The following is a 15,109-nucleotide window of genomic DNA, read 5'->3' as shown; positions in this document are numbered from 1 at the left end:
CATATGATAACGCTAAATGTACGAAAACTGCGCAGGATTTTAGAACGTGCAACATTTTACAAACGGCGCCCCATATTAGGCTCTAAAAATAGCAATTTGCCTGACGTGGAATGGTCATGAAGGTATTGATTGTTTCCTTCTAAATCTTATCTGAAAATGACCAAATGCAGTCTGGTGATATATTTTGAAGGAAATTGGCTGTTGTATGGTATTTTGAGAGGCTTTAATTTTTAATGGTACATCAGAAGCTCCTGGTTATATGTTGACAAAAAAGGCCTAAGACCATGATAATGTCAAAGATTAAGTTTGCTGGAATATTCCTGGCGTTGCTCCACACGATTAACGACCACAGACTTGCGAACGCGGCCGCAGGGCTCCTCGGCCGCATTTGTAACCGTCCGGCCAGTGCCCCGACGTCCAATGCTGCTCACAGCTTTAATTGTTGTTGTTGTTATTATTATAATCAAATTATTGTTGGACAAATTAAGTGAGACATTGCCATTCCCATTTGTGATCAATACAGAGCTTGTGTGATTCGAAATATACTTTTGGTAAAGTGACAGCTCTACTTTACCGACTGAGAATAAAGAGTTAAATTACTCTGCAAGAAAGTGTCTGTCACTTTAATGCCCCCTAGCGAAAGCGCATTAACGCCTCCATCCATGCTCCCCAGCTTGCACGAGTATAAACAAAGCCTACGAGGTGGAGCCTGGTCGGAAATAAGCTTCCCCCAGGACGGATTGGGTGGGGTGGGGCGGGGGGAAAAACTTTTGGACAGGGTGGTTTCACAGGGAGCAGAGGCATTCGAGCCAGGGCACACATGCCTCAGCTGTGAAGAGGCCCTACTCCCCTTGGCTGGCTGGCAGGCAGGCAGAGAGAGAGAGAGAGAGAGAGAGAGAGTTTGGCTGAGGGTGGGAGACTAAGGGTGAAGAGAAAGTTTAAGCGTGAAGTAGACCAGGAAGGGTGGAAAAGTGGTTGAGAACTTCGTCTAAAGGACGTAGAATAGAATTTGGACCCGAGTGCCACGCAGCAGGGCTCCTGCGGGTTTCTTTTTCAGAAGTGTATTTTTATCTGCCGTGAGCGTGCAGGCAGTTTGTATTTGGAGCCGACAGCCATGGCGGATACAGGTGTCCAGAAGGAGCACATAGCCCTGGCAGAAGTGCCTTACGACGATGACGAGGTGCCTCTGGTGGGTGCCGCCATGCAGCCGGCGCGGGACGACGGCGACGACCTCCCCGCCCCCGAGAAGACGGGGCTCTTGCCGCCCGACGGCGGGGGCAAGAGCGAGGCGCAGATGAACGGGGTCATGGTCCTCTCTCTGCTGGACAAGATCATCGGGGTGGTCGACCAGATCCAGCAGACCCAGAACGGGCTCGAGGCCCGGCAGGAGGCCATGGAGCAGTCCGTGTCCGCCATCCAGGGGGAGCTGGGGAAGCTGTCCAAGAACCACGTCGGCACCGCCAACACCGTCAACAAGATGCTGGACAAGGTGCGCAAGGTCAGCGTCAACGTCAAGACGGTGCGCAGCAACCTGGAGAAGCAGGCGGGCCAGATCAAGAGGCTGGAGAGCAACGAGAACGAGCTGCTCAAGAGGCGCAACTTCAAAGTCCTCATCTACCAGGTGAGGTCCCGAGAGCTGCAGTGTGTGTGTCTGTGTGCGTTTCTACCCCAGGCCGGATCTTTGCCCCTCAATGTCGTGGCTGTGCGTTGCATGTGGAGGATAAAGAGTGCGGGTTCAGGGGTCGGAGGGGGTTGCTGCATTCATCGTACCGCAGTGGAAAGTTAGGAGGGGTCGCAGTGCGAAAGGCACTTGGAGATCCATCCAACCGAGAGCAAGAGTCCCGCTGTGGCTGGAGTTGACCTCTTGGTGGCGGAATGTTCACTACGTAGAGGCTCCTGCTCCCTGGTTTCCGTGACGTGAATCTCTGAAGTGCTTTTCCCCTCAAACTTTAACGAGCTACAATGTTTCTGAAGAATCAGACGTTGTTTAGAAGCTGGAGCGCGGCTTGTGTTGAGACTTCGGGGAGAGGCTGGTGCCTTCTCTCTCTTTATAAGGGGAAGAATTAAGGCAGATTTTGACCTCGCTCCAGGACTTGACAATTACCCAAATAAACTATATAAAGACTGGCCAGTGTAAATGAAAAGGCCCATAAACACTTGCATGGAGGGCTACTTGAGAGTGAACCAACGCCCCAACGCTGAGTGCTCTGAGGGCAGATACTTGGCAGACGGCTGGCATGTGAGATAAAGATGTGGTTTTTATTATTACGTTGTCCCAGAAGCCCTCTTCATGGCGCACAAAGCTTCACTTTAACAATCTGACAACGCTGTAAGTGTGAGTGATTTATTCCAAGGAGCCTTCTCCAACAGCTGAGACCATGAACATCTTGAAAAAAATAACAGAGTAGTATAAAGTAGAAAATAATCAGGATGAAGGACCCCATGTTACGTGAGCTTTTCATGTTTCGAGTTAAAGCCTGAAGCATGCAGGCCTCACCTCACACACCACAAAAAGGCAAAACACCTTCTCTGAACAACGTTGCCGCATGGGAGAGTTGCAAACCTTTCGTGGGTAAAGCTTACTTCAGACCCCCCAGTCCCCCTCCTGGGGTTACACTATCCGCATGTCGCAGAAATCCAATCGTTGACGCTCTTCCTTCATAAATTACTCTGCAAAGCAGGTGCCTCCCGCTGGGAGCGACGCTGCGTTGGCCCGAGCAGCCAGGAACCCATCGAGCCGCCACCTTTTTGTGAAAAGCCGCGATACTCTTTACCGCGGTCTAAACCGGTCGCAATCATGTCCCCAGGCCGCCCAGGCGTCCACTGTTCGGTCTATTTATTACCAGGCGAGGGCCGGTTAGTATCCAGGAGACAAATGGGGACAGAAGCTACTTAGCAATTTTGGCAGCATTGCAAATTAACGCCGGCTCTCGGTCAGGTTTCGGCGCTTTCCGCCTCCCGTTTGTGTGTTAATGTGTAAGAATGGGCTCCATGTGTGTGTGTCTGGGGGGGGGGGGTCTAGCCTGGTTTCAACTCTGCGTGTGGCCTTCCTCTCCGGGATGGCGTTTAATACTCAAGTGTCCCTGTCAAGTGTTGGCGGTTCGATTCCGTCTCTGCGACGCGCAAACGGGCAAATGACGACATGCGGCGTCAGCGCTTTCCAAGTGGTCAGAAGCCTAGATTAGTGCGGCCCACTTCCCATCACTCTCTCCTCCGAGAATAGCAACATGCTTCAGGACTTTTAGGCCTGAAAAGACTCTTTATAATTAAACGTGCAGTAGTGGTGGCACACAGGATCGCCCCTGGCAACAGCAGGGTGTGGTCATGATGGCCTGGAAACATCGTGTCTGTGTGCTCTGATCGTTTGACCTGACCTTTAGTGGCTTAAAATCAAGTCACTGTGAGAAACCTTTGGTTATGAACTGCCTCAATTTATCACATATGACTCTATATGATATTACATTACATTACATGTCATTTAGCTGACGCTTTTATCCAGAGCGACTTATAATAAGAGCATTTAAACCATTAGGATACAAACTCAAAAGAACAAAAAACAACCAAGTGCAATTTAATTAAATAAGCCAATGTACAACTTGCTATAGATAAGAGTCATTATAAGTACAATTTAAGTGCTATATGATACAGATAAGTAAACTACAGCATCAGCGGGATGATTTTTTATTTCTTCATGGTTTTGAACACCACGCTGCTGAACGCCTGCTAGAGGGAAGTAGGGTACGTGAACACCAGAAACAGGAGCAGTACTGAGGGTCAAACCGCCAAAAGCAACACTGAAGTGTGTGGTAGCGACTTTAAATTAAAGTAAAGAAGTACAAAAAAAAGTACCCAAAGCAAAAGTACTCAGAATGCAGAATGGCCGCTTTGATATCTTCATTCAGAAGGTCTAAAATTGTGATGAATCTTTTTGCACTGGAGTTGTGTGTCTTTAGAATTTAAAATATACATTTTCATGGAAGTGGCACATTTCCTGGCTCATAAGGCAGCATCTTTGTGGAGTTCTAGAATAACCAGCACCTTTTTGCATGACCTTGCAGCCGCTGAGGGCACAAGCAGCCTGTCAACGGGGCTTTGTGGCCCACAGCCGGTCCCTGATCCAGCGGGGCCTCACTTTCACCACTCCCCCCCCTTATAAATCGATTGTCTTTCCATTTCTAAAACAGGGCTGTGTTTTTCTCATCTCACCAGGTATTTTGGCTTTGTTGGATCTTAGAGTCAAATATCCTGCTGCTTTGCTTAAGCAAATTTCCTCTTAGCAGCAAACCTAGAAACAAGCTGTGCAGAGATGTGGTTCCTATACAATGGGGAAATATGAGCTTTTTTGAGACACTTCACATTGCGTGATATTATGTTGATGTGGATTAATCCGCTGCATGCAATGCGAGATGTCCATGGGAGTGTGATGCAGCTGCAGTTGTGTGTCTGGAATCAGGAATCAGGGTGTGTGTGTTTGGCTGCTGCTCAAAGTCAGCGATAGCCGCATGGCCAACTCTATGATGGAGATGACTTCTCGGTTACAGTCTGCTCATACTGGAGCCAGGCAGCCTCGCTTCCAGTTACTCCAGACAAAGTGATCCAGCCAAGGCCTCTTTTCGGGCCCCTTCAGCGTTCCGACTACTTGTTTTCAGGCTCAAGTTGTATCTCGTTCCAGCGGGGATAGTTAAGGAGCACTTAGGCAAACCTCCCACCAGAAAGCCCTGGACCATTAGGGCCGTAAGTTAGCCTCGTGATTCACCCCGCTGGCATCTCTGTGCCCCTCCTGCCAACATCCTCCACTCGTCGCCCCGCCTCGGGCCTCAGCGTCTCGCCCACTCGTCATCCGGTACTCCGACGTCTAATCCAGAACCAGACCCATTCAGTCAATTATGACAGCACTCGTGTTGCCGCTGTTGTCCCTTTCTCCGGCTCTCCTCCTCCTCCTCGCCGGCTGGGTGGAAAGATATCTGTCAGGCTCCAAATTTCACTACTGCATGTCAGCAACCGAGTCGAGCCGGTTTTAGAGCTCCAGCCCTCGGTGGCGCGTGAGCATTTGCGTGTGAAGCGGCGTCCAGAAGGTGATGAGGTCGCGGGCTGCAAGGCTACGACATTTGCGGCAATAACACGCACCACGCGCATAAAGAATTTTTATGCACAGCGTGTAGGCTGCTATTATTGAAAAGAGAAAAAAAGCCATAATTAACTGTTATTTTAAGCTGAGCAGGGAGGGGGGTCCAGAGTGAACTTGAACTCAGAAGACATTCATCCCAAGTTCTCGTCAGGAGAGCCTTTTCCATTTTGTTCTAATTATAGTTAGATTTTTGTGTGTGTGTGTGTGTGTGTGTGTGTGTGTCAGTCCGTTCTATAGGAGGTGCATCTGCTGCTGGTGCTGCTGCAGCCCTCGCTGTGCTCCTGTCATTGGTATTGATATACAGTGTGTGCAGCAGAAAGAGGATCCCTGCTACTCCAACCCACGTCTACATGTTGTGGTTGAGTTATTTATGGACACAAATCCATCGTGTGTTTGTTGCACATTGCATTTTTTTCTCTTTCGATGCACCCCCCCGAAAAAAAAGAATTTCAGATTCAGCCCCCAGGTGCTTGCATGGACGTGTGAAGCACCTTTACACTATAAATCCGTCCAGATGTGCTTGGGAGCCGCATTGGACTGACCTCAGGTCGTCACGGCTCACACGGCGCTCAGACGGACTTCACCAGCTGGGAGAGCAATGCCTCCCCCCACCTCACCCCCTTCCGTGACTCGGAGCAGTTGTAGGCAGCGGTCTTGGCCCGGTCACAGAAATGTGTTCTCATACCACATCGCGAGTCGGTGGAGGGTGCTGTTACCCGCCGCTCTGTTTATATCAAGATGTGTAGGCACACCCTTCACCTACAAGGCCACAGCCAACATACAGAAAGTTGGTTTATTAAAGGAGGCGGCCGTTTATTATAGATGCACCAGAAGCACTGTGGTTTCATAGGGGGGAGTTTGTAGTTAGCGATTAACAGCACCAACTGATTGATTGATTTATCAATTAGGAAGTCATATGTCATATGTGATCGGGCCTTAATTGTTGGCTTCAAGGTGCACTTTGAATTATACCTGTAAAATAAGTTGTTTTTTCCCACACTCCCATTTATTGGATATATTTCCCACAATATAAAACAGAACATGTGAAGGAAATCTCAAACCTACTGCTGCACTTCCAGCATAACGTGCTGCTGGTCACTGCTGGTGTACTTCCCACTGCTTCCTGTTATGGCGGTGTTAGAGCTTACAGGCACATGGATGTTAAGGATGATTCATCTGTAAAGAATTGGTAACTTTGAAAGACAAACTTTAAAGTGGAAACATTGTACCTTAGCCTTCTATTTAATTTTTCAATTTTTTTGCAAAATACACAATTTCTTTTTCCACGCTTTTTCTCAGGGAAGGAAAGTAGTCATTGTTAGGATATCTACTAAGTACAATACTTTAATTAATCCCATTTAAACAATGCTGTGTTAAAATAAGGTACGCAGTAAATCAAGGTGTCAAAGACGTTTTTTCAAAACATTTCTTGCTTCAAAAAGTTGCTCTTAAAGCAGCCTCAATAAATTCCCTATTAATATACACGCTATGCTGTAACATAAGAGCTTGCGTGTGAAGGCAGAGGCTGCTGTGTTCAGACTTCCAGCATAAAGTGCAGCAGTAAGGTCACTGCTGGTGTACTTCCCACTGCTTCCTGTTATGGCGGTGTTAGATCTTACAGGCACTTGGATGCTAAGGATGATTCATTGGTCACTTTGAAAGACAAACTTTGAAGTGGAAACATTGTACCTTAGCCTTCTATTTAATTTTGTGCAAAATACACAATTTCTTTTTCACCACTTTTTCTCAGGGACGGAAAGTAGTCATTGTTAGTACAATACTTGATTAAACAATGCTTTGTTAAAATAAGGTACGCAGTTCATGCCTGATCAATGGAGATGGAATAAAGGGCTCAACATCCTGTCAACCTTTCCATCTACAATGCTGTGGTGGCATTATTGGGAGATTGGCTGGTTGCTTTCCCTCTCCTACCCCCAGGTTTTATTTTTTTCCACGAGTTATGTCATTAATCATCATAGTGGCCAGATGTACTTCAGCAGTTATGTTTGCCCAGCTTTGTATTTCATGTTGGCAGCTTTTTCATGCCCTCACCCAACATCACCCTGTAGAGTGGAAAAATGAATGAATGAATAATGGAGAATTGCTACAACTGCTTGCTTAAACGTGCAAATTATTTGGAAAAAACATATTCATGCTCACAGGAACACTGCTGTTTCCACACAGGTTCCAATCATCATGGTTACGCTTTATTGTAGATGTGGCGCTATTACAGACAAATTAATATATATCCCAGCACTGTAGCTGCCAGTTTGCAGAGATGGAAAAGTACATTACATATCTTTGCATGAGACTAAAGCCTGTTATTCAAGTGGTCCCAGAGGGCTGTGGAGAAGGGCTTCCCCGTGTGTATGTATGAAATCACAGTGACAGTGAAACCAAAGAACTCCCTTCCTGCGGTCTGCACAGCATGACATCGCCGCGTTGGCTCGGTGGCACACAGAGCCCCTCTCTTTTCCAAAAGCACAGTGGGATTGGTTGTTAACATTTCCATTTCCCACAGGACACACGGACGGCCCCATCAGCGCGGGTCGCTGCGAAGGAGGAATAAGAAACAGAATCCGCGCTCTGCCCTCACGCATAAGAATGACACAGAAACCCTTTTGAATAGTTTGAGCTTCATGTAGGAGCTCGTGAGGGGCGTCAAAATGAAGGATTAGTGTACAGTACCAAAGTTCGGACACGCTTTCACAATTTAATTCAATGAGAAAGTGTGTCCAAACCTTTGACTGGTACAGTACACTAGCCGTGCTTATTTTTAGCCGCATGGCATTCCATAGAGATCAAAGCATGGCGCTTCGTGCCTCGTCAAACACCAACCCGCCACCTCTGTTTCCCATCAATCCGTCGCTTGGCCTTCTCCCATCCTGGAGGGAGGAGCGGGTCGGAGGTGTCACTCACCGCAGAAGCAAAGTGCACAGCTGCAGGGGCTGGACGCTATGTGACAGCTGCCATGTGACTCACCGGAGAGGCCTTTCATCACGCTGCCTGTGTGTGTGTGTGTGTGTGTGTGTGTGTGTGTGTGTGTGTGTGTGTGTGTGTGTGTGTGTGTGTGTGTGTGTGTGTGTGTGTGAGTGTGTGCGTGTGTGTGTGCGTATGTGTTCGTCTTTAAGAAGCCCAATCAGACTTGGAGAATGTGAACAAAAGTCAGTCTTGCTCCTAAAATCTAATATTATCTAATAGTAATATTATTGTATTTTAAGAATGGAAAACATGGTGCATGCTGTGTTTTCATTCTCTGTGTTTCTTTGAATAAATCCTAAGTACTCTTGTAACAAATATTTATATTTACTATAAATTATGATTTAATTGTAATTTAATCCCACAGAGCCAATTTTCAATTGATAGGATGGATAGCATTTTTGAATGCTTTTCTGTTTTTACATTGGCTTTGTAATAATACTTAGTGGTTGTATTAATTACAACATATTTGAGTAACTAAGCAGGACTGTTGGACCCCGTGGATTACTTCAGGTATTTTAACAGCAGACGCGGCCAGCTTTAGTCCAGGGTTGCTGTGGTCTTTTGCTTTGTCGTCAATGGCAACAGCCTGTGGTTAAATTATCCCCGAGCCCCGGTATGAGTCAGGCAGGGAACATTTTTATGATGCCATTTAAACAATGAAAAAGCTTTGCAGTTGTTACATGGACACCTTGAATAGTAATAGAATAAAATATATATCCATTTTTTATATGAAAAGATTACATCATGTTCACAGGATGAGGGAGCTCTAGTCTTTAATAAAGCTCCCTCCCCAAAAGCAGGAGGCACTGACTCACCCACGAGTCTTTTAGGCCCGTTTCAATGTTTCTACTCCATGGGTTGTAGTCTTAACTGTGTGCCCAAATTGTTCCCCTCAGTCTACTGGGACTTTTTGATTGCATCTTTTGACAGTTGTCGGTTTGAAAAATAGCACCCCCACACACACACACACACACACACACACACACCCTTTCCATGAGGTATATGGAAGAAAAGCAACAGACCTCCTTCTTATTGAAGAGAGAGCGCACAAACACACACTCTCTCAGCCTCACTATTCCCCTGAGACCACACACACACATACAGTGCTGACTTTTCCACTTCCAAGTGGGAGGAGAGTGGAAGGTAACACAGTCCCACGTCTTCTTCCTCGAGCCCTGTCTTTGTAATCTGGCAGGGAAACCCAAACAGGGTTGGCTGATGTTATCACAATGTCCACTCGTACAGTGGTCCGAGTCAAGTTTTAAGAATGCTGAAAAAAACGCTCCAACAGGCAACATCTGTGTTTATACGTGTAGGTTTACACAAAAAACATTACAAAAGTGTCACTACAGTTTAAGGAGTAGAGCGAGATATAAAAGTTGTTTACTGCAGAGAGTGTGTAGTATAATATTACTATTATTACTATTACAATTATTATATATATATATATATATATACACACACACACACACATACTATAGCCTATTTAATTTAGGCTCAACACACACTCAGTTTTAGCTCAGCAGCCACACTCTCCGCAGTAAACAACTTCTCCTCAAGGCATGTGAGGTCACGTAGTTGGTGTTTTCTTTAACTCTGCGCGAGTTCATCTTAAAATCTCCAACAGCTTCTGGTCATATTTCAAGACTTTACATATCTATCTAATAGATCTATGTTTATGATCTTGACAGAAAAACATTGGGGCACTCATGCATTCAGAAATGTCTCTCAACAATATTATTAATTCCACTCTGCTATTTAGTGCATGTCTGCCAAGCAGCTGCATGTTATATTTTAGTTTAATTGTAGTACAATAATGTTGGTACGCTGTGCTGGAGAAGTCAGCTGTTTATGCAGCTAAACTTCCCCACCCACCAGAGACAACATGAGCAGGTGGTTGCCATGGCCACAGAGCACTGTGTTTATCTGTTGCCATGCGGGAGAGGAGGGGTGTTGTGCATGTGTGTATGTGCATGTGTGTGTGTGTGTGTGTGTGTGTGAGTGCAAATAGGTCCAGAGAGTGGTAGATTCAATCCGGAGAGAGGCAAAGGCCAGCCAAAAATAAACCCATACAGAGCCGATCGAGCCCACACCCTACACGGCACCAGATAAGCAGGCAATGTGCATTTTATGTGAGGATTGTATGGCCATATTTAAAGTGCCCTGGGAGTGCCAATCACATGATCCGACAGGTGTTTGTCCTTTACAATCTTGATCAACAGTTTTACTTTAACCGTAACCATATTTCTCTAATTTCTCCAATATCTGCATTTAGCTTGAAGCTAGCGTACGAGTGGTGAACCTTCTACTCAAACCTTTATATACAGGACAACCAGCAAGATGCCTTTGTTTTTTAAATGTTTTTAGTAAATGTGATAACACCAAATTGAGGCATTGGGACTCACTTTCTTATGCCTGACTAAAGAGAAGCATCCTTGTGACATCTTTAATCCCTCACGGGGCCACCGACATGCTGCTAAGGGTTTATCATTGTTGGCATAGCGCTGCTTCTCCTTGTGTGGATCTCATGCCCCAAACCGACGGGGTCCTGCCCCACAACCAGGACACATTGCTTCTACAGCTCTGATTGACTGGCGGCTGTCAGCAGACAGATCTCACGCATAAAGTTGTTTCGCGTGAAACTGCTCCTCTGCTTTTACTGCAAAGCTGAAACCATGAAAAACCACCAAGTCTTTTCAGAGAAGTGAAAGCAGCATCATCAGCTATAGAACATTTACATACACCACATCTATCACATTTATAGATAATACATTTTTTTGTGATATAAAATAGGTTTCCGGGCCAATTGGATTGAAAATCCAACATTGAAAGTGTGTGAGTTTAGTATTTATAAAGAGATCATAGCAAGTGGCAGGAAATATTCCTGTGGTTACAGATGCAACAGCCACTTGGCTTTAGGGTCAACATAACTGTAGAGTTGCAGATAATTTATTTGAATCCCCTTATTTTTCTTTTTTTGTTCCAGGATGTGGTGTAAAGTACTTGAGACCACAACAGACTAGATCATTATATGAAGTATAAAATAAGTGGCTGCAGCCACGTCGGCATGTGTTTGACACCACTAGATGGCACCCTACGCACGCTACACGCAGGGTTCTCAACCACAGGGTACACGGGTACAGTGTTTGTGAGGATGGCACTTTAACCTGGGAAGCATTAAGCTTATACTTTCAACCTTATTTCTCAACCAAAGGCCCTTAACCTCACTTTCCCCAGCTGCCATTTTCACATGCCACATTAAATGGCATAAATCACCTTCAAATGCAATTAGGTGTCTCGTTCTGATCATATTGGGAAATGCCAATTGAGAATTCCAACATTGACTTATTATAATGATTCTATTTATTGTCTATTTTTCTTACTCAGGACAAAGTGAAGCCGGCGAAGATGCACAACGCAGCGGAGACCGTGGTCGAAGGCCAAGGCGTGGAGGCCCTCGAGCAGATACCTGAAGGACAAGAGGGACTCCCAGGCCATCTCAACTCGGACGAGGAGGTGGAGATCGAGGAGATCGTGGAGGAGTCTCGCACTAAACGCCTCCAGCGCACCACGAAGCAACAAATGGACAGCATAAAGAAAGCCTTCTCCAAAGAGGAAATGGAGAAGACCAAGTTGAAGACGAAGGAGAACCTGGAGAAAACCCGGCAGAAAACCCGCGACAACCTGGAGAAGACGAGGCAGCGAACCCGCGACAACCTGGAGAAGACGAGGCAGAGAACCCGCGACAACCTGGAGAAGACCAAGCACAGCCTGGAGATGAAGATGGGCAAGCTGGGGAACCGCATGACCCCCAACACGGAGCGCAGGGCGAAGATGAAGAGCTCCAAAGAGAAGGCAAAGAAGTCCCTCACCCCCGACCACACAGTCTACGCTCGCTCCAAGACCAGCGTGTACCACGTGCCCCCCTTCACCTTCCATGTGAAGAAGATCCGAGAAGGTGAGGAGGAGGAAGAGCAGGTGGTGGTGGTGCAGAAAACAGAGATGGAAGAGGGAGGCGAGGGAGGCGAGGGAGGCGAGGGCCAGCTGGGCGGAGAGGAGAACGGGCTGGGGGTGCACCTGGAGGTGGAGGAAGGGGAGCTGGTGAGTGTGGACAGCCCAGAGATGGAGGCTCTGTTGGGCGTGACTGAGGACTGTCAGCTGGTTCGGGTGGAGCCGGAGCACCTAAAGAAGGCCCAGAGCGACTAGAGCGCCTCAGGAGGATGAGAGGAGGGGTGGAGGGAGGCGGAGTCTCACCACGAGGACACAATATTAGTTAGTCGTCGGGAACTTTTCTAGACGTGGTCACAATCGCTGACATCAATTGTGTTTTCTGTTCTCTTTTTACGGCACCCCGCAGGGATGACTTTCATATCGGCTCATCTTTAGCGTAGCTACACATAATTTAAAAAAGAAATAAAAACAAAGCTAGGTTTCTGAATCACTCAGCACGCTGGCTGGAAGTGTTCAGGCTTTTCGCTGTTTGCCGTTGGTTTGATCAATTGAGTGGCTGTTAGCATAAAAAAATGTCTTTCGCTATTGAGGATGTGATGTATGATCTATTATCCGCCATGTTTGATATGCACATTAGTAGGTATGGTGATGGCAAGTTGTTGGTTGGATGGTTTAAGAAACGTGATGTGTACTAGTGAAACAAAGAAAATAGAGAAGGGGGCATGTGGTAGGCCGGGGCATAGACGTTATTTACTCACTCAACCATTGCGCTAAATGTATCAATATAATGTAAATGAGTTCAAATCGAAGCATAATGTCTGATAAATGATGTTGTGAACATCAAAACACTGACAAAATACAGTAGATAGCACAGCAAATTTCACTGTTGTGAACCTTTCTTAAGATAAAATGTCTTTTTGATGACAATGCTGCAAGGTATACTCTGTATGTACATGTTTTTGCTTTGATTAAAATATAAGATTATGAAACTGTCACGATTTGGGTTCATGTCTTGTTTTTTTGTTTTGTAGTTTCCCTGGGGTAGCTTCACTTCCTGCCTTGTCCTGTCCCTGTGATGGTCTGCAGCGTTGATGATTGTTTCGATCACCTGCACCTCCCCTGTGTATTTAAGCCATGTCAGTCTCTTGTCCCTTGTTGCGTCATTGCATGTCCTTGGTTTTTTCCGGCTTCTGCATTCACCTGCGTCCTGACAGAATGACGCGACCATCCGAGGACTCAGCAGACCCATGGTGTGAGTACGGCCCGGACTACTTGGACGTGAGGAGCCTGTTCTGGCAACGGAAAACCAATTTTGTGTTTGGCCCCAGAAGCTACCAGAAAGCGTGCCTCGAGCTCCGGGACCTCAACCCCAGGAGAAGGAGCGCTGGACAGAGGAAACCACGCACTCCCCTTCCCGTCCACACTGGGCCGCAGGGACGCCCGACCCCGGCTCCGAGACCCCCGGTACCAGGGCCGGGTCTAGACAGGCATGTATGAGGGGGCAGCCACAAATCTTGAGGGGGCATTGTGCTCCAGCACCTAGTTTGTCATACTTAGTATACTCAAAGCTGATATCAGTGAGATTTAGACTGTAACCTTTTGAATATCTGCTTTGTCAACATTTACTCTACTGTTTTGATGTATGCTCGCCATTCTTTATTTGTTACATCTGGACACACTGTACTCAGCAACCTTCACAGAGGAAAAGAAAAATCAACCTGGTTACCATGTTCACAGCTCATCTCCACAAATTAATTTTTTTTTCCCAAGCTAATGGCAGACGGAGAAATGATGGTTTGAAGAACAAGATGACAGTTTAATGGCTAAGTAACAAGAGCAGATGCAAACGTCAGTTCACCCTCTGGGAGACGAAGCGCAGACCGCCATTATGAATGGCATGGTACTTTAATACATGTCAAAACACCAAACTCTAGACCAAAAAATGTTTAGATGCAGAGGTGCTATCTTGTGTACATTATCCAATTTATGAAAGGAATTTCCCCACGGATGTGAACAACTGTCCAATCTTCATTTTTATCAAGGGAATAATACGAATGTGGAGGATTGGAGGAAGCTATAATATTGGATTGTAATTATTATGTTCAATAATTGCCACTTATCCAAAGAAAAGGCTGTTAGGCTTTCATTTTTGTCCTGGGGGACTGTGTGTGAGCTCGATGTGGTGCAGGCACCCAGAAGACCACTGCGTAGCATGAAGAACCATTCAAATAAATCAATGGCCGGGAGAATGCAATTACAGAGAGTGCTCTCTTAGAGCACTGAGCAGGATGGAGGACAGGGAGGAGAACGGAGAAAAAGGGTGTGTGTGTGTGTGTGTGTGTGTGTGTCGTATTGAAGAGTAAGTATGTGCAAATAATAATCTCCAAGTTTATTGCAGTATTACATGAAAATATGACAACATAATATACAATTATGTAGTAAATAATTAGATAATTTGAGGAATCTTTGCTAAAAACATATGCGTTGTTTTGCACGATGAACATCTTGTAAGAAAAAAGGGTGTATTTTGTCTTGACCTACAGGTTATTAAAATATCTGAACTAGCCATTTTTGCTCTTGGTGTAATTGATTCCTACTCTAATAATGAAACGTGCCTTTTATTTTGTGTTTGAGCCCTTTTGGGCAACTTAATAAAAGCGCACTGATATATTGCCTATTAGTTTAGATAACATACCTGAATGTACCGATTCTATGTCACCGTGTGTGTTTTACTCTCTTGGTCATCTTACTGTGAGAGAAAGCACTCGATTCACATCACGAAAGGTCCGTTCCAATACGTCCTGTATTGTCTCTACTGTAGATATTAAACTCTCGATGACGTCGACGCTGCCAGTAACTCAGATGACTTCCAGAATGGCTGTTGCGTCGAACTCCTCCTCCTCCCTCCGCAGCGGATGAGCGCGCTTGCTATTCTGCTGTCCTTCCGCCGGGAGGGTAGTCTGACAGGAACAGCGAAGTTGCGACAGCAGTCAACATGGCGTTCTCAACCAACCTCCCCATTAGCTCCCGCCTCTCTTAGATACACAC

General features: G+C 46.1%; 1 protein-coding gene across 1 annotated transcript; it reads left to right on the top strand.

The window, feature by feature from the left end:
- Positions 1-793: 793 nt before the first annotated feature.
- cavin1a (caveolae associated protein 1a) lies at positions 794-13,056 on the top strand. Its single transcript, XM_037477572.2, has 2 exons — positions 794-1,621; positions 11,498-13,056. The coding sequence occupies exons 1-2, from the start codon at positions 1,115-1,117 to the stop codon at positions 12,314-12,316; spliced, it is 1,326 nt and encodes a 441-aa protein (XP_037333469.2). The 5' UTR covers positions 794-1,114; the 3' UTR covers positions 12,317-13,056.
- The last annotated feature ends 2,053 nt before the right edge of the window (positions 13,057-15,109 follow it).

Source organism: Pungitius pungitius, chromosome 12 (genome assembly GCF_949316345.1).
Source record: "Pungitius pungitius chromosome 12, fPunPun2.1, whole genome shotgun sequence".
Classification (NCBI taxonomy): Eukaryota; Metazoa; Chordata; class Actinopteri; order Perciformes; family Gasterosteidae; genus Pungitius; species Pungitius pungitius.
This window is presented reverse-complemented; position numbering and strand designations above follow the sequence as displayed.

Coding starts and splice junctions, on each gene's coding strand:
- cavin1a (XM_037477572.2), top strand. CDS start 1,115: ATGGCGGATACAGGTGTCCAGAAGGAGCACATAGCCCTGGCAGAAGTG. Junction 1,622..11,497: donor TCAAAGTCCTCATCTACCAG/GTGAGGTCCCGA, acceptor TTTCTTACTCAG/GACAAAGTGAAGCCGGCGAA.